The sequence below is a fragment of the Centruroides sculpturatus genome, unplaced genomic scaffold, assembly GCF_000671375.1.
Source record: "Centruroides sculpturatus isolate CEXI.00-Female unplaced genomic scaffold, Cexi_2.0 scaffold442, whole genome shotgun sequence".
NCBI lineage: Eukaryota > Metazoa > Arthropoda > Arachnida > Scorpiones > Buthidae > Centruroides > Centruroides sculpturatus.
Window position 1 is genome coordinate 526,398 of NW_019384718.1, and position 26,941 is coordinate 553,338.

Here is a 26,941-nt window from a genome sequence, read left to right on the forward strand (position 1 = left end):
CTCAGGTCGTCTGCAGAGAAACGAATGAAATAGACAGACATAAATCAAAAGTTTAATGAATACTTAGAAATCATCAGATCTGAGATAGAGAAAAAGATGGTGAGAAGTGAATTCGGTGCAAGTTCCCATTTTCAGAAGGGTGAAGATCAAACAAAGGAAAAACCCGGGTACCCCACCAGCATTCTTTTCTTTTCTTATTATTCTTACCTCTCATCTCATCCTTTCCTTCTCTATTTCTCCTTTAGAATATAAGTTAGTTTAAGATAGTTTAAGTTAGTTGTAATATTTCGGGAAAATATCTCAACAGGAAAGAACCATCATCTTGAAAACATGTCACCCTCCTTTGTTCATACAAAGATCTATAACAGCAAAATCTTATATATATTGAAGTTGCATAGTTGGGATCCTAAAGAATCTAGTGTATATAGAACTGTGTGAACAGTTAATAAAATATTTTATTGTGAACAACCTTGTATTGTATTGTTCGTCCGTGTGCTCACCACAACAGAACCTACGAAGGAGATTCATAGGACAACATTTCAGTTTATTTGCTGAAAAACCCTTTTTAGTTGTTATAAAAGTTGTGTGTATATAAAAGTTATTTTGTCACATATTTTTAGTGCATTTTACCATTATGTCAGGAAGAAGGCATGAAAGTAATGATGGCTCAAAAATATAAAGGAAAAGTGTTTCTCTGTATTTGAAACTATGTTATGATTGAAAGCTGGTGAGCATCACGCCAATGTGAGCGCTTCTTTATAATTTGAAAAAGCTACAATAAGAACAATTCTAAAACATTCAGATATTAGTAAAAACCTCAGCAATTATTACTTTAAATCTTTCACCAACAATAAGTAAATCATTCAAGAAATCATTTGTTTGAAGAAATGAAAAGAAAGTTTAGTATTTTGGTGATGCAACAGCACATGGCTCTATACCAGCTTATAATTATAGAAAAGACAAAGTATTTTCATTCATATTCAAGAAGAAATCAGAGATGAATCAAAAAAATTGTAGCTAGCACAGGTTGGTTTGATAGATTTAAAAAACAAACTAACCTTAACAGCATGCATACCAGTGGTGAAGCAGCTAGGATAGATGTCAAGAAAGATTAAAAAGTTTAGTGTATAGACTATAAACAAGTATTATAATGATTCTATTTTGTGTTGTTTCACTTAGCACATGCCATTTTCAGAAATGCATTCTATGCACAAACCAGAGTAAGGTTGTACTGATACAAGATCATTTTTGTATCATCATCAGCTCTCTTCTTATTACTTGTTATAGTAACTTTTACTGTACTTAAATAACATATAAAATGATATATCATTATTGAAATCTGAAAAGATAATCAAATTAAATTGCAGTATTTTTTATTTATTGTTACAAATAAGCAATTACAGTTTTATAATTCAAAATATTTTATATAGAAAGCATCCCATATTTTACAATTACTTTAGCATATTTCTATCATTTCCCCCCCAAAAAAAATTCACCTTGAAAGATACTTGAATTAAAGTAATTTTTTAATTGTAGAATTTTGTCAAATAGCAATTTTATGAAAATTAATTTGAAAACACAGTCTGTCCAAAACTGGGACAGACTGTATTGCCATCTGATGAAATTCTACAATTGAGACTTTTGCAAAGATTCATCACCAAGGGGAAGCTAAGAAAAATCTACATTTACCAGCGCCTTTTCCTCAGTAGATATAAAGCTCAAATATCCATGAGTAGTAAGGATGGTAAGAAAACGAAGATGTCTGTAAGATCCTCCAGTTCCAATTTTAACTTTGTAATTTTAATTGGATATTTTTCTGTGTTTTTAAACTTGATGGCCAAACAACCTAAAAAGAAAGGTCGGATCATCAAATGTTTGTATTCTGGAACACTAGAAGTGAATAAATAGTGGTTCCCAGTTTTGGACAGACTGTGTCTTCAAATTAATTTCCAGTAATTTTTTAATTATTTTAATTCAAGTATCTTTCAAGATACAAATTAAAAAACTTATTGCAAAATCAAAAAAGGATAGAAATAACATATTTAATTTGAAAAAATAAAACCAAACTGATAGTTACCTAAGACATACAAATGGAGACTAATTGTAATCAAATTTCTACAATTGAAAACTCCCATGACACTTTTTTTAGAATTTAAAAATATTTGATCATAATTACTCAAATTATTTTTTCAAAAAATAACAAAGTAATAAAAAAATACATTAATATTATAAAAAAACTAGAGTATAACAGAATTTAATATATTCTGATTATAATAATATCATAAATGAATGAAATTTAATTTATATAATTCTTTGATAACTGCCAAGTAAATGGTTGAAAACCTTAACAGACATCTTGAAGTATGTTTTTTTTTTATCTTAAATTGAATCATTTGAAGAATGATCTTTTCTAAAATATTTTTTGAAAAACTTACAGTAATTTATTTAAATAGTCTTAATGTATTTTTATAGATTTTTGAGTTTTTTATGCTTTATTGTGCTACAGTTTAGGCCAATTTTATTAACAATTTGAAAGATAGCTTATAACAAGATTAAATATATTTTATGATTACACTCAAAATTTTATTTATTGCTTATTTTAACTAAATGTGTGAAGAGCTGTTGTATGTTTAAGAGATGAAATGTGATAATGTTCAAATTATTTAATAAGCTACTTATTGATTATGACAAAGTTTATAATATTTACATATAATTTACAATATTTATTACTATAAAACTTTAATTTTTACGCTACGTAAAAAAATAACTTTTTTTTAGATAACTAGTTATAATATTTCTATTTAAACATAAACTAAACAATTTAAAATATATGATGGATCAGAAAATAAGTTTATCAGTTCTATTTCCTGAGATGTCAAATTCACAAAATTTTCAAATGCTATTAATAATACATGTAATAAAGTATTCTTGCATTCACAGTCATATGATTTGAGATAGATACATAGAAGTAAAGACATTGTAATTTAACCTTTATGACAAAAAGTGGTTTTGCAGTGATGGAATGAGATTCTCTTCTGTAACAATATCTGACACACACAGGTTGACAATCTAAGAACTTACTGCAAAACTTGAAAATACAGTATTGGATTATATCCTATACAATCTAGATTTGATACCTTTTCACCTATTTCCCATCTTAAAAAAATACTTATCAGGATATCACCTCATCTGTAATAAGATATTACAAATGTGCTACCATTAAATAGCTGAAGTAACAGATTTGTATACTCTATGAATCTGTTGTGCAAACCTTCACATGTAATATTTCACATATTATTTAAATAATCTTTGATAAATATTTCAACTATAAAGTTGAAATATTTATCAAAGATTATTTAAATAATAACCTCTATAAAGAGGATTATTTTAAAAAATATTTTATCAATGACATTTCCATTCTATAATATCAGTTCCATTCCATCTATGAAAACTGTCTGTGATTTATGAATGCAGTAAATTTATTTTCTGATCAATAATTATATTTTTATTTTGAAATAGCGAGGTTGAGGCCAAAGTTTTAAATGTGAAAACATGTACGTTGGACGTTCAGCACTGCTTTCCTGTAAGCCTAGAAATTTGGCAATGGTGTGTAGTGCCGAACAGAACAATAAAATGTTCCCAACATTATGTTGAGGCAGGAGTGTAAAGGATCTTACAAATAAGCACCCTTCAGAAACTGGTCAATATCTATTATCATTTATATTACTTAGGATCATTGATACATGACATCTCCATTATAACGGCTACAGTTAACTTGTCTCACGACAATGCGATATACTGATGAGGTCTAATAACATATATGTAACCAACAATTATATCAGAATAAAACTACCAATTTAAATCTATATATATCTACATACATATATATATATACAAGTATGTACAAATCACATAAGATGCACAATATATATTTTCTGAGCAACCATCAATTATTCCATGATGTCTCTCCCACGGTTGGCCTTTCTTTCCAAGCCATGTGTAGTTTGTATAAATGGGGGAGGAATTATTATTATTCTTACCTTCTTCACAATGAACTAATGTTTTGCAGTTCAATTACATGTTAATATAAGATAAAAAAATTTTATTTTATTTCAGGCAGTGATTCATTTACAAATTTTAATCAAAATTTTGTCAATAGATTCATAGCAATAACAGAATATAAAAATTAATAAAAATATTAACTTGTTGTTAATACTTAAAATAGAAATGTAAAAATACTTTTAATATCTGATTTTCAATAGTTCTACAGTTCTGTTCTTATATTGTAAAACTAAAATTCATTTTCAATAGAAAGAAATGATTCATGTCCTTTACAAATATGAAATATTATAATTAAAAGAAGAAAAATATTACAATATTATATTGTCAATTTACTATAAGAAATAAAAACTTTGGAAACATTTTATAATTCACTTATTTAAGATTCACATTCAGAACTGGATAATGATCATATAATGTCTCAATAAACCTTATTGGCATAAGCCTCAAATGGGGATGTTGTTCCTATGCTTCAACAAGCCACTTTTAAGGTTGACTATATGAGCCAAAGACATTAAGAATATGGAACTCTAGAAATTTTTAAGGCCACCATGAAGAGCAATTACATCAATTACAAAGAGTTACAAAGAGGAGAAGCCTGTTTCCAGGGTGTGGCAAATCTAGTATGATGATTGCCATGAAACCAACATGCATCCAATGAGCATTTGTAATTCAAAAGATATAATCATATTCAAACATCAAATTCCATACAATCAAATTTTTAAGTGCGTGTTCCAAGTATTCCATTTTATAACTCTTGTTTCCTGAACAAGGCTTCAGTGTTGGCTGAAGACATTTGAACAGCTTTGCTATTGTTCTGTTGAGTTGACAATGAGGTTTTTTAAGACATTATATTAAATACTTTTGTTTTAATATTATATTATAATTATTAGATTACATAGATCACAAGTATTTAAAATTTTNAACATGGAAAAACGCCCACATAGGGGCGATATTGTCCCTGTTGAGAAACATTGAGTTAGTGTGTTCCTGTTTCAGAACTAGCCAAGGGTAGGAATAATCTAGAAAAATTGAAATTTAATGTTAAACAATCATAAAAAATGGATTTGTACAGTTTTACACGCAAAGATATGTAAAATTGTGTCCAGGGAATCGAAAAAAAAACCAGAAAAAAGTCCGTTGTCCAATAAGTTGGCATATTTGATAAACTGGCACCATGTTGGTCCTGATGATGCCAGGTTAATGGAAAGTTACTGTATTAAATATAATTTTAAATAATATATTAAAGATATTATTACCACAATGCCATGTTGGCTGTTAAATAAAATTCCACTTCTCTATGAATATTCTGCAAAGGTAATGATTCTGCAAATTCAGAACACTTTTTCTTTAGTTCTCCAGAGACAAAAGTCACTATAAAATAATATTTGTAAGTTTTAAATATTTAAAAATCTTCCTATTTGCTATTCAATGCAATTTCAGAAATTCATTCATTTTAAAATGTTTTCTAAATAAAATATTCCTCCTCTTCAAATAAAATTTGTTTCTAATTCAATATAAATATTGAATTAATGTATCAGATTAATGTATCAGTATTTTAAAACTTTAAAATTATGTAAGAAGAATGGAAATCCATTTTTCAAGGAAATTCTTTTTAAATGTAAATATATATTTTTTTAATCTGTAGAGTTTCCTGTAGAACAGGTCCTCAGGGCTTCACACAAAACACAACGGACAAGTCAGCTCAACAATAACTGAGTATTTAATTAACTTTCATTAGGGTACAAACGGGATAATTCCATAAGACACGAACTATTGACAATAATATGTTATATCCAAGTGGTAAGAGCGAACAATACATACGTTTACGCCTTTCCTCTTTCCTTCCTTGACTTTGGGGGCTCACGACGCGGGACGGTGAATGATGTGTAACAACAGAAGATATTAACAAAATTACTCACGACAATCTTCCACAGCATACAAACATTTGAAGAAGAACTAATCTGTGCCTATGAATCTTCAGTCAGTCTTCTTTCTCTTGAACCAGTTGTTATTCGCTGCCACACTGTCCTTGATTAGATGCAAACCAATTTTTGCTATCTTGTCTCCCTATGTCCTTGGGTCTCCCACGCTCAGCGCCTCAATCTCACACACATGGCCAGCACACTGTAGTCAGGAACAATCAGAAAGCAAAAAGGTCCTCCTCTACATGGGTCACGACCTTATATATCCTACACAGTGGATATCCTCCTCACGTGACATCAGCTGGCCAATATATGGTGAACTGGGGACGGGTGGCACCACGAACAAAAATGAAAGGGGTGAGGGAAAAACCGAAACAACAAAAAAAGAAAATAGTTGCGAAGTACTACAAATCTGTTGATAATGTTAGATTTTATAAAAGTAAAAAATTAATGGGAATATAAAATAATAAATTGTATTATTGTATTTATTAAATTCTTTAATTATAAAAAGGGTCATTCCAATATGATATGACTAATTTTAAGTCCTATTTGATTACTTACTCCTTCCCTGTCACATTTTGCCACCAATTTTTAGACACCCATGATGATGTTAAGCCCCAATAGACCTAGGTCTGATAGGCAAGGTTATAGGGTCAAGGCACAGACACGTAAAATAAAGGACTTTACAATTATGGTGGAATTTAATTAATAAGGTTTAATCATGAATATATACAAACAAAAGAACATTAACCTATTTACACCACAGGAGAGGAACAACAATCCATTAAATTTTCAAAACAGGGAACGTGTAAACTATACGAGCAAAAGGATAGAAGATATTACTTCTCCTTTAACGAAATACACAATACTCAACGTACTGACAAAATAATAGTTTTCGGAGGTTCTTCGATGTTTCATGTCTTAATATCTTCTACTTGTTTCATGAACAACAGGCGGATTCTCTACGATGGAATTGGATTCTGTTCTCTTCATTCCTTAGTTCACACGTGTCAGTCCCGTTATTCTTACACCACGAAGTCCTTTCTCTTGCAGGAGCCGGAAAGAAGACAAAGTCCCCTCTTTGGACGGGAGTCCCAATATTTATACCTCCCGCCGTTGAGTGTGACGTGAATTACACGTGATGTTAGTCGCTGACCAATCAACAAGAGCGACGGGTCCCACCCGTTCACAATCCGGTATCATAAAATAAAACAGAATTTTACAGTAAAACCCGATATGACACATGACATATATACAAAAATAAACGGAATTAACTATACATAGTGCTTATGCACTACAATGATGTCACGCTTCATCTGCTATTCCTTGATAACTGAAATCAAGAAATTCTGTAAAACAGATCTATAGTATATTGATTTATTACTATACAGTTGACCCCCCCCTATAACATGGATTCCTATAACAGAAATTCCTATAACGTAGCGAAAAAATTGTAGCAGTATTCGAATAAAGTGACTCGTAAAACGTCGTCGCCGACTCCTGTCGCGACAAGATTGGTCGAATCTGGACCAATAGTGGACGAGCAGCCGAACTACTTTCCACTGTCCAGCGCGATGCTATGGAGAGTTTAGGCGGCTAAACTGAGTTTGCTATCGTCTGTACAGCATTATATATAAATTAGGTACTGTATATATAATTATATATTAACTTAATTTATTGTAACTTTATTATAATTATATATATGCTTTCTGCCGCCTGGCAACACGCTACGGAGATTTTAGGCTAGTAAGTTGAGTTTATTATCGTCTGTACAGTATGTAAATTAGGTACCGTAAGTCTAATACAGCACTAATTTTATACATTTCTTGTGAAAGAAACACTTCTTATTCAACGGCCATAAAAATTATTTATATTAATAATGTCTCCAAAGGTCAATTTATTTTTCTGCGAAAAATTCGTTATCAGAAATCGCGGCCGCCGTTTTGTGAGCTGTTCCGCAACGAAAACAAGCTTGAGCAATGGCGTAGTTGAACGGTGCACACTCGGTAAGTAATCCTACAATTTTTTGTTTACAGCATAGTTTATACGGATTATTCCCAAAAAATTATACGTGTTTTGGAAATGTTGAGTGGAATTAGTCTAGAATCAGTTAATTTTATAGAAGAAAACCTTTCAAACAGCCTTAGTCCATAAACTTCACACGTGTCGGGCTGCGATTGGCTCATGTATTTAATGATTCCTTCAACGTAAAATTCGAATAACGTGGAATGTACCTAAGCGTTATAGGGGGGTCTACTGTACTGCCTAGGTGAGGCTAATTTTAAACATTAGGCCAATAGAATAGAAAAAAAAATTCACTAATTTACCATAGAAAAATAGTCGGATGACATTTGAACATAGGGAAGCTGTGCCGACCCTGGATAGAATCATTGGAAGCATTATATGATATTTTGGTATGTAGCACCCATGAGCTAAATTGCGAGATTGGTGCCCTGTAAAGTGCATGTGTGAATGCGTATAATCTGACTCCTTTACACCATTCAAATATTTTTGCCATGGAAGCTGTCCCATATTCGATAATACAGCGTTTCCATTGGAAATATGCACATACGAATTTATATTCGAATATACAATAGCTATCTTATTGTTTTTCACATGTACAGAAATTTGTAATAAGACACATAATGCAGTTATAATAAAATATTAATTTTAATTAATTCAAAGTACATTAAAATATGAAAATAATTGCACAACATGTATTTATATTTTAAAAAATACAAGGGAAGCAGTACTTCCACAGCTTCCATGGATGGCATGCCACTGTAGGATAATATGTTACATATTCAACTACCCAAACTGGATATAAATAAATTAGCACTATAGATAACCAATGTCCAGCAAGAAATATAAAACTATATAAAAGCAAGCATTTTTATCCATGTTGACTGGTCATTCTCAATTTAACTGACTAATGAAAAATAAACTGGTATATAAATACCAGTTTATTTTTCAGCAATATCTTTATCTGTATCTGTAAAGTTTAAAATTGTTGCCATAAGAACTTTTAATATAAAAGGATAATTATATTAAAAGTTCCTATAGTGTATTTCCAACAGAGCATATTTAGTATGGTATTTCTACTAAAGTGCAACTATTTAAATAAGCAAGAATCTTCTGTGTGATCATTAATCAAAATATTTCTCCATAATGATTTTGGTAAAACAATTTTTTAAATATGAAAATTTTTGAAAATCTTTAGGACATCATCATTCTACAAATATACTTAACAGAATTTATAAAAAAAATAGATAGCCCAGCAAAAAGATTTAAAGATTTTTCAGGAAAAAAAAGATATTGTTGATATGAATTTATCATTTTGAAATATTTGAGATAAAAATTACTAAAGATAAAAATATATATTTCGTTAAATAATTTTTATTTTCTTAATTTTATATTAATATATTATATTTAATGAATTATTTATTTACAATAATAATAATATTGAATTGTATGATATTATATATGGACAATACATACAACTATAATTTATAAGTTCTGCAAGGTTTCCGTAATATAAAGCCATTCCTGTATTATTATTAGCTAATTCTGCATTGCATTCAAGAAGTGACAAAACTTCAATACATTTACTAAAGCTGCAAGAATATACAACATATGATTATTAACATACAAAATTAAATTAAATATTGAAATTTTATAATTTAGAAATAATAATTAACAAATATACAGGTATTATCATTAACTTTAGTGTATTTTTTTCCATTTGTTATTGTAGTATTTAAAACTTAATAAAACTAATTTTAATTTTAAACTGAGAATGTAATATTTCTTTGAAATTTTTCCAATTCTAAGAAAAGTTTAATTTGCAAAAGCAAATAAAATATTAATGAACTAAAATTGATAGCAAGTGCAATTGCTTTACTTAAAATTTAGTTATGGGTAGTTATTGAGTACGGCAAATGGGAAAGGAGACCGAATTCACCTTTGTGCCTAAGGTCCAAAACGTTGTTAAATGTTTCTGCTCATATCCCACTTAAAGTGGCCATGCTCTGCACTGTTTTGCTATTGCATTCTATGGCAACTCAAATACTGTATAACTCATTTGATACATTCAATCAGTCATTCACAATAATTCATTTGGAGTTATTGTACTTGGTTAGCTTATGTGTATATAATAAGAAGCTAAAAATTAACAATATTTACCAGATGTAATCAGTCACTTTTATAATCACATAAAAGAGGTTTTTTTTTGGACAAATAAACTGAAATGTTATGTCCTTCGAATCTGACTATCACCAGAGTTCAAGAATTACTCAGATGATGATTAATTCTCAGATATTTTATTTAAATGCATTTTGGATCAGAATTCTCTCTGATCCCTCTCCAGTAAAGTACAATCTATGACAGTGTGGCGATATGCCATAATTTTGTATATATGTCTTTAGTGTTAAGCCTAATATTAAATTTCCTTAGTCTTTTGTTCTATATCTTTTTCTTGAACTTTCTAACGGTCTTTCCTATCTGCTGGTGGTAACACGTTTTCAGAGAACTATATCAAAAAACAATAGTGTGTAAAAACCCTTAGGCGAATCAGGGAGAGAGATAATGATTCTTGAGCTAGCGTTCAGAAGAAGCAGACAGAAAAAGGAAAAGGTCCAGGTCGTCATTGCTGAGTGAGACATAGAGATCTCAGGTCGTCTGCAGAGAAACGAATGAAATAGACAGACATAAATCAAAAGTTTAATGAATACTTAGAAATCATCAGATCTGAGATAGAGAAAAAGATGGTGAGAAGTGAATTCGGTGCAAGTTCCCATTTTCAGAAGGGTGAAGATCAAACAAAGGAAAAACCCGGGTACCCCACCAGCATTCTTTTCTTTTCTTATTATTCTTACCTCTCATCTCATCCTTTCCTTCTCTATTTCTCCTTTAGAATATAAGTTAGTTTAAGATAGTTTAAGTTAGTTGTAATATTTCGGGAAAATATCTCAACAGGAAAGAACCATCATCTTGAAAACATGTCACCCTCCTTTGTTCATACAAAGATCTATAACAGCAAAATCTTATATATATTGAAGTTGCATAGTTGGGATCCTAAAGAATCTAGTGTATATAGAACTGTGTGAACAGTTAATAAAATATTTTATTGTGAACAACCTTGTATTGTATTGTTCGTCCGTGTGCTCACCACAACAGAACCTACGAAGGAGATTCATAGGACAACATTTCAGTTTATTTGCTGAAAAACCCTTTTTAGTTGTTATAAAAGTTGTGTGTATATAAAAGTTATTTTGTCACATATTTTTAGTGCATTTTACCATTATGTCAGGAAGAAGGCATGAAAGTAATGATGGCTCAAAAATATAAAGGAAAAGTGTTTCTCTGTATTTGAAACTATGTTATGATTGAAAGCTGGTGAGCATCACGCCAATGTGAGCGCTTCTTTATAATTTGAAAAAGCTACAATAAGAACAATTCTAAAACATTCAGATATTAGTAAAAACCTCAGCAATTATTACTTTAAATCTTTCACCAACAATAAGTAAATCATTCAAGAAATCATTTGTTTGAAGAAATGAAAAGAAAGTTTAGTATTTTGGTGATGCAACAGCACATGGCTCTATACCAGCTTATAATTATAGAAAAGACAAAGTATTTTCATTCATATTCAAGAAGAAATCAGAGATGAATCAAAAAAATTGTAGCTAGCACAGGTTGGTTTGATAGATTTAAAAAACAAACTAACCTTAACAGCATGCNATACATTTTTTTAAAATGCTAACTTAACAGGATAACAAAATGTAAACATGAAACAAATATTTCCAATCTAAAATAACTGTTCATGCATAATTCATGTTTATCTGAAAATGCTTAAATCATTATATTTAAAGCATGTATAAAATACAATATATCAGTTCAATCCAAAAAATTTGCAAAATTTTGGCTACTTTCTAGCTATCATTCAGTAATAGACACAAAAATAAGGAGAAATTAAGCTTTCTGAAAATAAGACTCAAATTTGAAATTTATTACTTAATTACATTACATAAAAGAAATTTATTTTGCAAATATATCCACCTGTAGTGTAAATTTATGCTTATTGATGAAAAAGTTATGCATCAAGAAGGGGGTGTTGAATTCAAATGAAACTTTGTTAGTGTGGACACAATGACAGTAGTAATTAGTGATTGCAAAGATCGTAGCATTTTATGCAATAACAGTACAATTCAAAGAAACTTTTAGTACCTTGTTGGATCTCCTTTTGTTTGGAAGCATGAAGGTATGGGGAGGAAGAATGAATTTATTATAAATAAATATGTATGAGAAAGCAGAAAATAACAACAGCTATGCAAAAGGATGGTAGAAACAAGTGATAGGTGAAAAATGCCAGTCACATGTGTTCAGGTTAATCTGTTGTTTTTGGGGCTCAATAAGACGAAAACAAGGATAAGAATTAACTCAATAACTTTAATATAGCAATTAACATTATCAAAAGGGTATACATTAACAAGTATTAAACTGATGTATCCCTTATTTTATGGATATGATAATCATGTGTAGCACTGATACAGTAGGGAGATCTTAATTAACTATAGTATATTCAATGACTGAGCTGACAAGTCTGTTAGCAATGGTCCCCAAAATCATAAACTTGTCAAATCTTACATTAATTTTTGAGTCTTGGAATTTCCAGCAGACCTCTGTGATCACTCCTCAATCACCATGCACGATTCTAGGGCCACTAAGTTACACATTGTGTTAAGTACATAGTTCCAATTCCAGTCCACAACACTACCTTTTCTCCCTCCACTTAGACTAACTACAATCAGACTCTCTTTTTCCCTCGAGTCCCCCCCAAGATTTTATTGAAGCTACTGGTTCTTCCACTTACAAGGAGAGCCTACGGCTTTGGGGTAACGGATTTTGACAATCTTTGGTGTAGAAGTAGTACACCATGTGAGTGTACTACGTGTAAAATACTAAAGTGCAATACTCAAACATAATCAAGAAAATCGAACTTAAAGTTTTTTAGCACTTTATATATAAATTNTTTCATTATAAAGAAGAGCTTGGGCAACATAAGGCTGAATATCAATGAGTGAATCTAAATCAGAAAGATTTTGAAAAATTTTCATTGCTTTGAAACCTAAAAATAATGATAAATTTTAAGCATTTAAAATATATTTATTCTCAAAAATTTAATTAATGATCTAATAAAAACAATGATCATTCTTTAATAGCATATTAAACAGTCAGAACAATTTAAACTAGAAAAAAGGAAATGAAGTTTTAAGATTGTTCATTAAATAGTCAAGTGATAAAATATATTTCATAAATAATGAGAAATTATTTATTGTGATATCATCACAATGCTGGACTGCAATTTTTGATCATATTTTTAATTTATTTAATTTAAAATATATGCTCTCCATCTGAAATTAGTAGTGTCTTACCCCTGTACATCATATTTTTCCTTTAGCAATGGAGTTGTGCTGGTCACGTATTTAACTCTTTTTGAGGAAAAATTTTTAATTGAAATAATGTGACTTCCAGTTTGCATTGGAAGTTTGTATGTAGTTAATCAGGGCCTCCTGCCCCTAAAGTTTCCATATCTGGTCTTGGATTTCATCCATCTTACTCTGTTCTTAAGATTAAGGGAAGATGGATGATCAGATGGACGGATGACAATGGGAATTTATAGGTCTACATTTTTTTCAAATTGCTGCCAAATAACATTTAAAAATACATACAGGAGCATTACATTATTATATAATGTTATGAAGTGGTCACCCTTCCAAAAGTCAAATATAATGATTTTGGTCAGAAAATATCTCAGTCATATAATCAAACAATACAGCCATGATTAATTACAGGGTCAGTAAGTTGAAAAATTTAGTTATGTTTAAAGATAAAAGATGTCTATTTTTTGAATAATCCTTAGGTATTGAAGTCCCAGAGTCTAAATCCCTCATTAAACCTACAAAGAAAATATTTTAGTTACAAAATAATATGTGAAATAGATCTGCTGCAAAGATACAAAATAAACAGTATGGTTGACTTTGTGAGATCATGAGTTGATGTGAACTAACAGGTTGGAATATTTATAATGTCAATCAGGAGAATTGAGCTTTGACTCTGACACTTGTAGATATGACATGACAAAATTTGGAAATAAACAAGAAAATATAGCACTCCTTTAAAAGAAAAACTATTTTGTTGTATGTAATAAAAACATTAAAAAAATTCTTTGGTGTCAGAAAAGAAAAGAAAATATCATTGCGTCAGATATAAGTGAAACTTTCAAAGTTGGATCAACACTTGTGGATAAAGTTGAACAAAGATATCAAATTGATTAACAGAGAGTGATCTTTCCCGAGCCCAATCTGGTCATCTAATTTCACTTGGAAACAGGAAAGTGACCAATCAGGAGGTGGACAGAGAAAATTGGGACCAATTAAATTAAGAATTTTGGGGAAAAATCCTTTAAACAACCCCAAAATTCAAGGACAAAGTGTATTTGCTTTTCTCTTGCTCAACCTGCTTGTCCTCTGTGTCTGTTTTTCTGCTGTCTTAAACTCCATCTTTATTTTGCTGAACTATGTCTGACTTCCAGCCAGTCTGCCCTGGGACCATCTGATCACATCAAAACTTTGACAGATTGCTGTTGGATAACCACTGAACTATAGACTGAACTTCTTTCCATCCAAGAAAAGTTCTTGACCAGAATTATGTAACCATTGTCTTCCAAATAAACAGTTTATTATGTAGAAGTGTCTGTCTCAGTGATGGCAACCACATCGACCACATTATGCTTGCATCTTTTGTTCAACTTGACAAGAAGAGGGATTAACCGTCCACTTCCTCCCCATCAGTAATCTTTCAGGTATAAAATTATTTACTGTATTTCCTTGATTAAATCCCATAATTCAAATAAACTCTGGAAAATAAAAGTACTGTTAAAAATAAACCCCAGATTGAAAAGCATTGAAATCTTATTGAAGTACAGTACTGCACTGTATAAAGTAATGTAGTTTAAAGTGGCAGGTAAAGAAGACTAACTAAAATTCTACTTTTTCAAATTGTCTAGTCCTTTGTACTTACCATTGCAAAATTCACAGAAACATTTTACGAAATATTATCGAATAATGAATATGAGAAAGTTGTGATCAAGTTCAAAAGATGAGAACTTATCAGTCAAAGGATAATTGGGAAAACTTGAATTAGAAAAAGATGGTGAATTTGAATTATCTTTTGGGAAAATTTTTAGGATGCTTTGATGTCATATAGGAACCAAGAACTTGATTCCTATAATGACATCAAAGCAGATGTGAAAGACAACATAATAATTGAATTTATGAGATCCTGGACAGGTCTAAACCTCCACTAAAATTTATGTTAAAATTATTATTTTTTTAAGAGAAGAAAAAAAATAGAAGCTAAAAAAAATGCCTGTTTTAAAGTCATAAACAATAGGAGAAATGTAAATCCTAAGATTGACCATTTCCAGTTGGGAAATTGAATTCATTTCGAATTTGATCTCTCCCACAATCCAAGTTGGGATCCTGTTACGTCAGTAACAAGCAAGTGATCATTTGAAAAGGAGGAGGGAGAGTGACCAATTGAGCAATCAAGGGCAAAACTTTATTTAATCCCAGTCTTCAAGGACATGACACACACTATCTGTAAGTGTTATCAGTCACTACCCATAAGTGTCAAGGCATGTACTGTACAATGTCAACAGAGAGTGTTGACAATGTCAATGTTGTTGGTCCTCATTGTGGTAGTCATCATAATTGTCAATGGCATCATCCTTCTCCTAGTGTCATCATCTCCCTCTCTCCCAGTGTTGTTGCCTTCCTTTTGAAGTTTCTACGGATTTAAACTGATCAAACCTACAACAATTCATTGCTGCCCCGGGGCTGCCCAACTATCAAACCTTGTGGACTGAATCCAACTCAACTGGGAATATTGAGACATTTGTCTGTTACCTGAAGGACTCACATTAAATATAGATAAGTGCAACTTTTGCTTAATAAACAGTTTTGTAAAGGCACTTTGTATTCTCTGCCTCCTATGCCACTACCCATATATGTGAGTGTACCTAGATTATCCTGATGATGGATCCATCTTTAGTCAAATGAAAGAAGAATAATAATAATCTTCTTTCCTTTAGCACATGATTCAACATAAATGATCATATCAATTATAGTAAAAGAAGAAAGAGTGATAATGATGAATCTTCAATTGAGAAAGTCCATCTCCAACCTGGATAGCTGAATCCTTTAGACCAAGTAGTTGGTTCAAAATCAGAAGGATGTGTTTGATGATGCAGCAGTTTCACACCAAGAAACACCGGAATGTCAACGGTAAAAAATGGACAAGTTGCCAAGAATTCATAAATACAGTAGCTTTAGAAGGAGGAGATCAAGGAGAAGCAAAATATAAAAACTTCTAAACCCCTTAACTAATATCATTTTAAATACAGAATGAAGTATACAAATGTTAGTCAAAAATTTTGGTTACTGAGTCAGCTATTTTTGTCACACACTCCTCCAAAATTAAAACTAAGCAAGGCCACTGAATATTAAATATATTATAACATATAGTACTGTAATATTAATTAACACATAAAATGTAAACTATAATTGTGTACTCAAAGCTTCTTATCCTCAAATTGTTGTACTTAAATCTTCCAACTTGACAAATGTATGAGGTAAATTCGTTTTGGTTTTAATTTTTTGGATTTTTAAAAAACATATAACATTATAAAATATTTTTAATATTAAACTAAATATATATTTCCTTATTACTTTCTCATGACCAGTTTTTAAGGAATTGTCAACAGTTGAAGAGGGATTTAGACTCAAAAGACATTCTACAATGACAATTCAAAGTGATCAATTTTGCCATGCTCTTTTAAACACATATCCTGTATGATAAGCTACATTTGTTAAGTTGTGAGATTTACAAAGTACAAGGAATTTATTATTTATACATGCATATATATTTACCTATATCAATAGCACGATCTAAATTTCCATTAAATAAATGTAAATATAAAATAGTTTTATACAATTTTCCAATACTTTTCAAATCATCAAATACAAGGGAGTTTTCCTTGCAAAGTATTTCCATACAACTGAAAAAAACAAATTTTTATATATAAAATATTATAAGGAAAAAAGTTATAATTAATACAGATATAAAAATTATATACCATATTTTTATGCATATAATCCATAATCCACAGCAGCGTATAACCCATGGTGGTGTATGCACAGCAGATTATTGTTAGCCCATAAATAAAACCCATCCACCATATATCCCACAGTAAACATTCCAATATGCATCAAATGGTGCATCGGTGAACTGTGATATAATAAAATGTTCACCGATCAGTTCATTGGTGCAGTGACAAATCCACATTGTACTGGTTGGCTGTGCATACGATGAATTCTGATGAAGTAATATGACTGCCTCCATAGTTATATAATTAACACTTTTTATTATGATTTTTATTACTCATCTGTATTAATCCAAAATTATTTTGACAAAACAAGTCTGCAAATGCTAATATGCACTGTTTGCTTCCATCATCTTTTAGGGTGCCAGAATTTCCAGTAAAAGCTTATTAAACTATTCACTAGTGTATTGGTTGTGACTGAGACTGAAGCATACTGGAATATACCCATACTTATGGAAGCAACCATTATTTCACAGGTGCAACTTTGCAACTTAAAGTTGGTGTATAACCTGCCATATCACATAACATGACTTATTTTTCAATTGTCTTTTAAACAGATAATCCAAGGATTAAAAGCATGAAAATATGGTACTTGAAATTTAAAATTAAAATCATAATATAAAAAACACTTCTTTTTGTTATAAGAATAATTTTCCATACTAATTCATTGCATTTTCTTCATATTGTATCTGCTTTTGTATAGCCAATCTGTCTCTATAAAAATGACTTTCAATAAACAGGATATGTGAATCTATTATCTATAAATAAAAATGAATATACCTTTAAAAGATTAAATAATACATAAAACAAAATATTGTATATCAATTGCTTATAATCTAAGAAACAAATAGAAAAAGGAAAATAAAAATGATGATTAACAAGTTAATAAAAATTAAAATTAAAAAATTAATTAAAAAACAGGTATTTTTCAAAATAAGTTATCCCCCATATTTCAGTATATAATATTAAAAATTATGTAAATTTTATAATTTTACATAATTTATAAAAATAAAAAATCATTATTTTCTTGTAATAATATAAATAGTAAAATAACAGAAGATATTAATTAAACATATATTCTTTGAAAACAGCTTAAGACAGGCTCCCTGCCTCTTCTATTCAAGACGATTTTAATGTAAACAACTGAAATATAAACTGTATAGCACACTAATGTTCTACTGAGTTTAAAACTTTTGTAGAAAAGAAATGCTTGTATACAAGATAACTATAACAAATGTTTTACTAACATTTGAAAAGATATTTATGCATAATTATTTAAATAATGATATCAAATAATATCTTATTTATTGTAAAATGTATATGCAAACACTTGTATAACAATAGAATTTTCTCTCTAATTTTTAAAGTCTGTTTAAGGTGCAACAGTTGGAATAATCATAAAATTATTTTGGAAATGAAAATGGTTTTGTCTTAAATATCCTGCAAATGTAGTATACATCTCTATAAGGAGATAACTGGCTTGCCATTTCCAAAACACCCTCTGATAACCAGGTGAGACATGTGGATTCAAGTGGTTTGTTTTTATACCAAAAATTTCTCATCCTTAAGTGCATTCATTGATAAACTGGACAAAAAGTTTTCAGCAGTTGCAATGAAACTCAAAAGTCTGTCGAAATAAGAAGTTTTATTAAAGGAACTCTACACTGTTTATTCATAAAGTTCCTGTGCAGGAACTTTATGAATAAACAGTGTAGTTCTAAATATGAGGAAAGCACACTATAACCTAGTTGTCTTGTGGCCATTGGCCATATCTACATATGTATTTTTAATTGTATATAGTTGTAATTCCAATCCTTTTTCCAATCTTTTTTCCTAATTTCTTCTATTCCCTTTGTCTGTTCCTTCTAGAATCTTCCAAATGACCGTTATCACCTTTGGGTAGGATTAGCCATTCTGAAAATCAGAAGTAACATATTGTTACTTCTGATTTTCAGATAGGGTGGCCTGAAGAAAAAATAGTGAAGAGACTTTCACTTTTTGACTAGATATGGAGGAGTTGGACGTGTTGCAAGGAGCTCTGAATAAAGTTTTGTAGAGAGGACAGAAGTTTGAGATAGTCCAGCAAGGGACCAAGATAGATAGTTTGAAGTAAGAGAGAACCTCGATAAGTGATAGAGAAAAGTGGATCCTGAAGACAGAAGTCACATAATAGAACCCAGGTCCTACCCAAAGTGCATATCAACCTGATATAGAGAAACCCCAGGTGAATCATCTCCTAATTTCTTATTCCTTCCCACTATTCTATCTTCCTCATTATTTCCTTAGTATTAAGATAGATTTAAGTTAGGTTTAGTTACATGCTTACTAGAAATTAATTGTCATGCAATCAGGAAAGATACACCATTGTGCTTTGTTTGGAACAAAGAGTTCTTTGTGTAAATCACACGATTGTAAATTATCGCCAAATCAATTGGGATTCCTTATTTAACCTTTTTGTTCAAAGTGAAATAAAGGGACTGTGAATATTGTTATAATTGTCATAGAGTCCTTTCTGTACTTTTTGTTCGTGGACTGTACTTTACCACTTTTACAAACACAACAGTCTACTGAGAAGCACACTATAAGCTAGTTGGATGAATTTGCTTCAGAGAAACTAGAATACTTCCTAAGCAAAAATCCAGATATTTAAAATATAGGTCCTGAGTCTCTTCAGTCACAAAACTGGAGACTTTAGTGAAAACAAAATATGCTCTTCTCACTTATGTTGATGTTGAAAGATCATTTTTGCTATTCAAAGATTTACTTTCCTCACAGCATCTACAGCTGACCATGGAGAATGTACAACAACTGTGTTTGCAAGTACAGTGCTTTTCTGTTTGTAAACTGTAAAACTAATGGATCACATTTTGAAAGTAACTTACTGATTCAAATTTTTTATAATTTTTTCAAGTTTTATGCATTGTGTATATACTTTCATATGCAATAAAATGATGGTTTTACTTTTATATGTTGTTAGGAACATTTTTTTGTAAAAATTCATTACTTTTTTAGCCCTTTTTCTAAAATAAAATTTGTACCTCAGCTTCTCAAATTTAATAATCACTTTCAATAAAATTATATCACTCATACACAAAAAGCAAAATCAACTTTTCGTTTGATTTAAAAAAAAAACAATTATATTTCTAAACTTGCAAAAAGTATTTTATTTTAAAATTCTCTTTCTTTCTTATTGTTTTCTTAGTTTTGAAACAGAATAATTTTAAAGATGTTTTTTAGCATGATTCTCACATTTCTTTTTTTCTTTCTTTCTTTTCAAATTTTAATTTTATATTTATTATGGAATTTCATATGAAAGCAACATATTACTCATTTATTTTTATTCAATCACTTATTTAATTAAAATTATGTTTGTGTTATCAATATTAAAATTTAAATTGATAATATAAATAATTAATATAAATATCTTTAATCATATTAAAATTTAAATAGTTAAAGATATTTATATTAGCTAGAGAATAATTATTTCAAAAATACTCACTTTATAAATTTTTTTTTTTAAAATACTTAATATATTTTTTAGAAATTTAGCCAAATCATATGCAATATTAAAATCAGTAGTTTTTATATATATTTGAATTGCTATAGAAAGAAGTTTACATTCTTCAGACATCTCATTTTTATTTGATCTGTTAAAAATATAAATATTTATTTAATATTCAATTCAATATTTAGTTATGATTTAATGTAATACTACTTTTTAAAGATATTATTCACTCACCAATTGAATTTTGTATTGAAGATTTTAATTTGTTAAATTTAACAAATGTTTACTAACAGAATAATTATGTGTTTTGTTAGCACAATGTTCCTGTATGATATGTTCTCAACAGCAACATTGGGCTAACAAAACACATATAATAGAGAACAACAAGCAACCTTGATTCAAGAATAATTATATTTAAAAATGAATTTTTATACAAATTAATCAGACTACTAGATTAAGTTACTTTGAGTGTTATAATTTGATGGCAAGGATAAATTTAATTTTTTATTGCAGCTTAGTCACTATAAAAAATTTTTAAAAAATCAAATTCTTTTCTTATATAGAGTGTAATGGATCATACCAAATAGTAGCAAATACTCAGGATTTTTAAATGAATGGGGTTTTAAAAAACACATTACTGTACTTTTTCATAATGTAATTTATTAATTTTTACATAACAGGTATATATAGAGTAACAAAATACAGTAGACTAAAGAGAACCAAATGGGTACAAACTAAATATAAGTTATATATTAATACAATATGATGTTTAATTTTATTTAATTTTTTAATTCTTCATAAATGGGGATTAAATCCATAAAACATCCATGTGTACAGTCTTACTATATATTTTCCAGAATATTTTCATAACACAATCAAATTAAACTAAAATACTTACCTTTTCACAATTTTTATCAAATTTTGGATTGAGGAATTCCTGTAATATGCTGGAAATGAATGCTTCAATAAATGAGATGCATTTCTAATATCACTTAGAGCTTTTGTATAATTTTTCTCATGAAAATTCAGCTGTAATAAAATTTAGTTTTTGTAAATAGAAATTTGATTAAAAATATTTTATTCGTACGAGATCTGTTCAAAAAGTATCAGACTTTTATTTTTTCCATGTAAACCAATGATGCGCGAGAGGCCTCTTTTGGTGGAATTGTGGAGGGGACAGTCATACAGCCCTGAATTTTTTCCCGCCTGCAGGAAGCATCAGTTGTTGGCAGTTGGCCTATGAGTGAGGACATGTAGTGAGCTCTCATCGGATTCCACTAACAAGTAAGTTGGAAAATGACTGAACAACGTGAGCAGCGATATTACATCAAATTTTGCCAAAAACCTTGGCGATACCTAAGCATAAACCATTTGCAAGATTCAGCAGGCTTTTGGGGACAATCTTTGAGACCAAAAAAAGCACGGTAGGTCTGCAGCAATATCAAGGTCATGTTGACAGTTTTTTTGACTCTCGTGGGGTGGTGTATCGTGAGTATGTACCACAAGGCCAAACCATCACAAAGGAGTACTACCAGGAGGTCCTTCGTTGTCTTTCCGATGCTGTGCAATGCAAATGACTGGATCTGTGGTTGATCAAAACTGGGCAGCTCCATCATGATAACGCATCCGCCCATTCTGTGCATCTGATTAGGGCTTTCGTCGCCAAACACAACACTCCTGTGATTCGTCACGCTCCGTACTCTCCCCACATGGCTCTGTGTGACTTTTGGCTATTTCCCAAGCTGAAAATGCTACTAAAAGGAACTTGATTTTAGTCGAGAGAAGACATCGTGTAGAATGCGACGGACCGGCTGATGGCCATTCCAAAAGATGCGTTCCAGCAGTGTTTCCAGCAATGGCAGGAACACTGGGAGAAGTGTATACACTACCAAGGAGACTACTTTGAAGGGGGATTAGGGTTTTGTACCTCAAAATCAATAAATGTATTTTTGCCGACCAAAGGTCCGATACTTTTTGAACAGCCCTCATATATTATCATCATCTCAAGAATTTGTTATAGATTATTAATAATATAATTTATATAGTCTGTGTTTAAAAATCCTAGTGTGTTCTGAAAATCTACATTTTTAAGAAACAATCTAAAATACATATAAATTAAGACTTTAAATTTATATAAATATTTTAAATAACTATAAAATGAATTTCAACTGATCTCATAAGTATTTCAATAATACATTTATTTAGCTATCTATAATTTTATTACTTAGCATAAAATCAACTGAAAAAAAATTAGAATTTTATTTCATGTAATTTCCAAACAATATAATAAAAAATAATACATTTTTTTAAAATGCTAACTTAACAGGATAACAAAATGTAAACATGAAACAAATATTTCCAATCTAAAATAACTGTTCATGCATAATTCATGTTTATCTGAAAATGCTTAAATCATTATATTTAAAGCATGTATAAAATACAATATATCAGTTCAATCCAAAAAATTTGCAAAATTTTGGCTACTTTCTAGCTATCATTCAGTAATAGACACAAAAATAAGGAGAAATTAAGCTTTCTGAAAATAAGACTCAAATTTGAAATTTATTACTTAATTACATTACATAAAAGAAATTTATTTTGCAAATATATCCACCTGTAGTGTAAATTTATGCTTATTGATGAAAAAGTTATGCATCAAGAAGGGGGTGTTGAATTCAAATGAAACTTTGTTAGTGTGGACACAATGACAGTAGTAATTAGTGATTGCAAAGATCGTAGCATTTTATGCAATAACAGTACAATTCAAAGAAACTTTTAGTACCTTGTTGGATCTCCTTTTGTTTGGAAGCATGAAGGTATGGGGAGGAAGAATGAATTTATTATAAATAAATATGTATGAGAAAGCAGAAAATAACAACAGCTATGCAAAAGGATGGTAGAAACAAGTGATAGGTGAAAAATGCCAGTCACATGTGTTCAGGTTAATCTGTTGTTTTTGGGGCTCAATAAGACGAAAACAAGGATAAGAATTAACTCAATAACTTTAATATAGCAATTAACATTATCAAAAGGGTATACATTAACAAGTATTAAACTGATGTATCCCTTATTTTATGGATATGATAATCATGTGTAGCACTGATACAGTAGGGAGATCTTAATTAACTATAGTATATTCAATGACTGAGCTGACAAGTCTGTTAGCAATGGTCCCCAAAATCATAAACTTGTCAAATCTTACATTAATTTTTGAGTCTTGGAATTTCCAGCAGACCTCTGTGATCACTCCTCAATCACCATGCACGATTCTAGGGCCACTAAGTTACACATTGTGTTAAGTACATAGTTCCAATTCCAGTCCACAACACTACCTTTTCTCCCTCCACTTAGACTAACTACAATCAGACTCTCTTTTTCCCTCGAGTCCCCCCCAAGATTTTATTGAAGCTACTGGTTCTTCCACTTACAAGGAGAGCCTACGGCTTTGGGGTAACGGATTTTGACAATCTTTGGTGTAGAAGTAGTACACCATGTGAGTGTACTACGTGTAAAATACTAAAGTGCAATACTCAAACATAATCAAGAAAATCGAACTTAAAGTTTTTTAGCACTTTATATATAAATTATACGTACTTCTATTTGAGCGTCCTGTGGCAGAGTGGTAACGAGTCCGATTCATAAGCTTGAGTTCTCGGATTCGATTCTCGCGTATAATTTTTTTTTAATTCATAAATACTTATAATGTATTTATTTATTTACTCATTCATTTCTTATTATTTATTTATTTTAATATATTATATAACTTAAGCCCATAACCCGAGAAAACTCGGGCAAGTTACATAGCGTTACATAAAACGCGGTCCTTAAGGGTTAATTTTTTTTTGAATTTTTGGAATGTTTTTTGTCTCCAAATTTTTTCAGAATTTTTTTCCCGCGCTAAAAAAAAATTTATCGCTATTTTAATGAGCCTTTGATAAGGCTCGATTAAGGCTTAATTGTTTTTTAATGGGATTTTTTATCAAATTAATTCATCGTTCTAAAGTTCTAGCGCACGGATTTTCCTTCCTTAAAGTTATTTAAAGCTAGTTTCTGATGTCAAAAACGACCTCCGATAGTTTTTTAATTTTTTTAATTAATATATTTTATTATATATAAATTTAATTAATTAGATGGGGTCGGAAATCGCAATTAAAATTTCAATTTTTTAAAAATATTTAAAAATATAGGCCTAGCTAGTAGTCACCCTACTTTAAACCCTTGTCATCCCGAGACGTCTATGAGAATGTCCCGGGAAATCCAACTCCAGCTGTGTTCAAGGTCATCCAGATGTGTAAACAATGACTCATCGGTGTTAAATTTCACAGAAAGGCGAGACAAAGGAAAATAAAATTTGAAGATTTTTCTTCAAAATTAACGCATTTCTTTCGTTTTTTTTAGTTTTTAAGTATTTTTTACGTTTAAATAAATTAATATCAAAAATGTCTATGTCCTTAAGGAGTTAAACAAGTTCTCGTTTAAACATACCTTGCAATTGTAAAAAAGCAGCATTTATTTGTTGTTCTTGGTGTAGACAGAATTTTTGTTTTGAATGTTTTTATCATAAGTATCATTCACGATCATGTACATCTGACAATGCTATGTAATTATATAATATTGCTTCAATAAATTATATTCGTTTTTCTTGGTTATATTTGAGTTTTGCACTTTAGTATTTTACTTCACTATGCTGCTTTGATACATCACTGTATAAAGAGTTATCATCAACAGTTTTTTCGTCACAACATGAAGAACTTGCTTCTCTTGACGACATTTTTTAATTATAAAATAATTTTTCAAAATAAGTTTTACTACACAAATACGTCTATTCGTGTCGAAATTTAGAAACGAACTGTTAAAGAGTGAGTGAAAAAGAACTCTGATAGAAAAACGCTCCTAGTGAGAATTAGATCGGTCACCGTTAGTGATAACAATTAGATGGGAAAGTTGACACATAGGTGTCAAGAATGCGCCGTTATTGTCAACAAAAGTATAAAAATATTAGACTTGGAATAGTAGAAATTAAATTAAAATAAATAAATAATAAGAAATAAATGAATGAGTAAATAAATAAATACATTATAAGTATTTATGAATTAAAAAAAAATTATACGCGAGAATCGAACCCGAGAACTCAAGCTTATGAATCGGACTCGTTACCACTCTGCCACAGGACGCTCAAATAGAAATATGTATAATTTATATATAAAGTGCTAACAAAAGTTTAAGTTCGATTTTCTTGATTATATTTGAGTATTGCACTTTAGTATTTTACAGGTAGTACACTCACATGGTGTATACCTCTAAACCAAAGATCATCAAAATCCGTTACCCCAAAGCCGTAGGCTCTCCTTGTTAGACCAGACAGAGGAGGATCACCAATAGGCTTCAAACACAAAAGCATATAAAGCATCATATGCTCTCCTGCAACAGATTTGTCCACAGATATTGCAATTGACACTCCAGATCTCTTGCACTCATGTGGCTGAAGCTGGCATCCCATCTCATCTCACAAATGCTCAACGGGTTATAAATTTGGAGACTGGGCAGGAAAGTATCATAAATATTGTTAGATAACTAAGACTAGTAGTAACAAAAAACACTTTTAATAAGCAAGTAAGATCAGCACAAATTATACAATATAGGAACAAGACAAAGGTGTCAAACTCTCAAACACCTGCCAAAAACCTATTTTTTTTTTGGTGGACATTGGTTTCTTTCATTATTGTTTATTATTATTATACTCAGTTTGAGCAGTTTATTAAAAACCTTTTTTTTGGTAGGGGTTAGGAATTGTGCATAAATTACATCTGCATTTTTCTTAAAATTTTTACACCCCCTCCCTCTCTTGTCCCCATTTGTCCAAGTTTATGGTAACCTCGTCCCCTCTTTGGCATCCAACAAAACTTAACCTCCCTTAAAACCTTTATCACTATTTTATAATAGATACCATAAGTAGAAGTGAAACATACAAGAAATTTTGAAATAAATATAATGAAATTAAACAGACATCCTCTAATGCTTAACCTCTACCCTACCCCTATACCCTCTTGTCCGACTTGTTGTAACTCCCTCCCCACCTTTCAGTGTGGACGTCATTTATGGATAGCCCCATAGAAACTTCTTAACAGCAACTAGGAATGTGTCATTCCTAGGAAACCATAGCTGTATGGGGCTGAACATTATCTTGTTGCAAAATGCTGCCCTGTCATAAAAGGCAACATATGAAGG

General features: G+C 30.3%; 1 protein-coding gene across 1 annotated transcript in view; it reads right to left on the reverse strand.

Annotated features, from left to right (window-relative positions):
- Nucleotides 1-5,314: 5,314 nt before the first annotated feature.
- LOC111627976 (adenylate cyclase type 10-like) overlaps nt 5,315-26,941 on the reverse strand; it is a 68,302-nt gene continuing 46,675 nt past the window's right edge. The window contains exons 12-18 of the mRNA XM_023371685.1: nt 21,612-21,742; nt 20,708-20,855; nt 17,869-17,966; nt 16,976-17,103; nt 13,016-13,110; nt 9,483-9,600; nt 5,315-5,433 (exon numbers count right to left, since the gene is read on the reverse strand). Of these exons, the coding sequence (XP_023227453.1) occupies nt 5,315-5,433; nt 9,483-9,600; nt 13,016-13,110; nt 16,976-17,103; nt 17,869-17,966; nt 20,708-20,855; nt 21,612-21,742 (837 nt within the window). The remainder of the gene's footprint in view (nt 5,434-9,482; nt 9,601-13,015; nt 13,111-16,975; nt 17,104-17,868; nt 17,967-20,707; nt 20,856-21,611; nt 21,743-26,941) is intronic.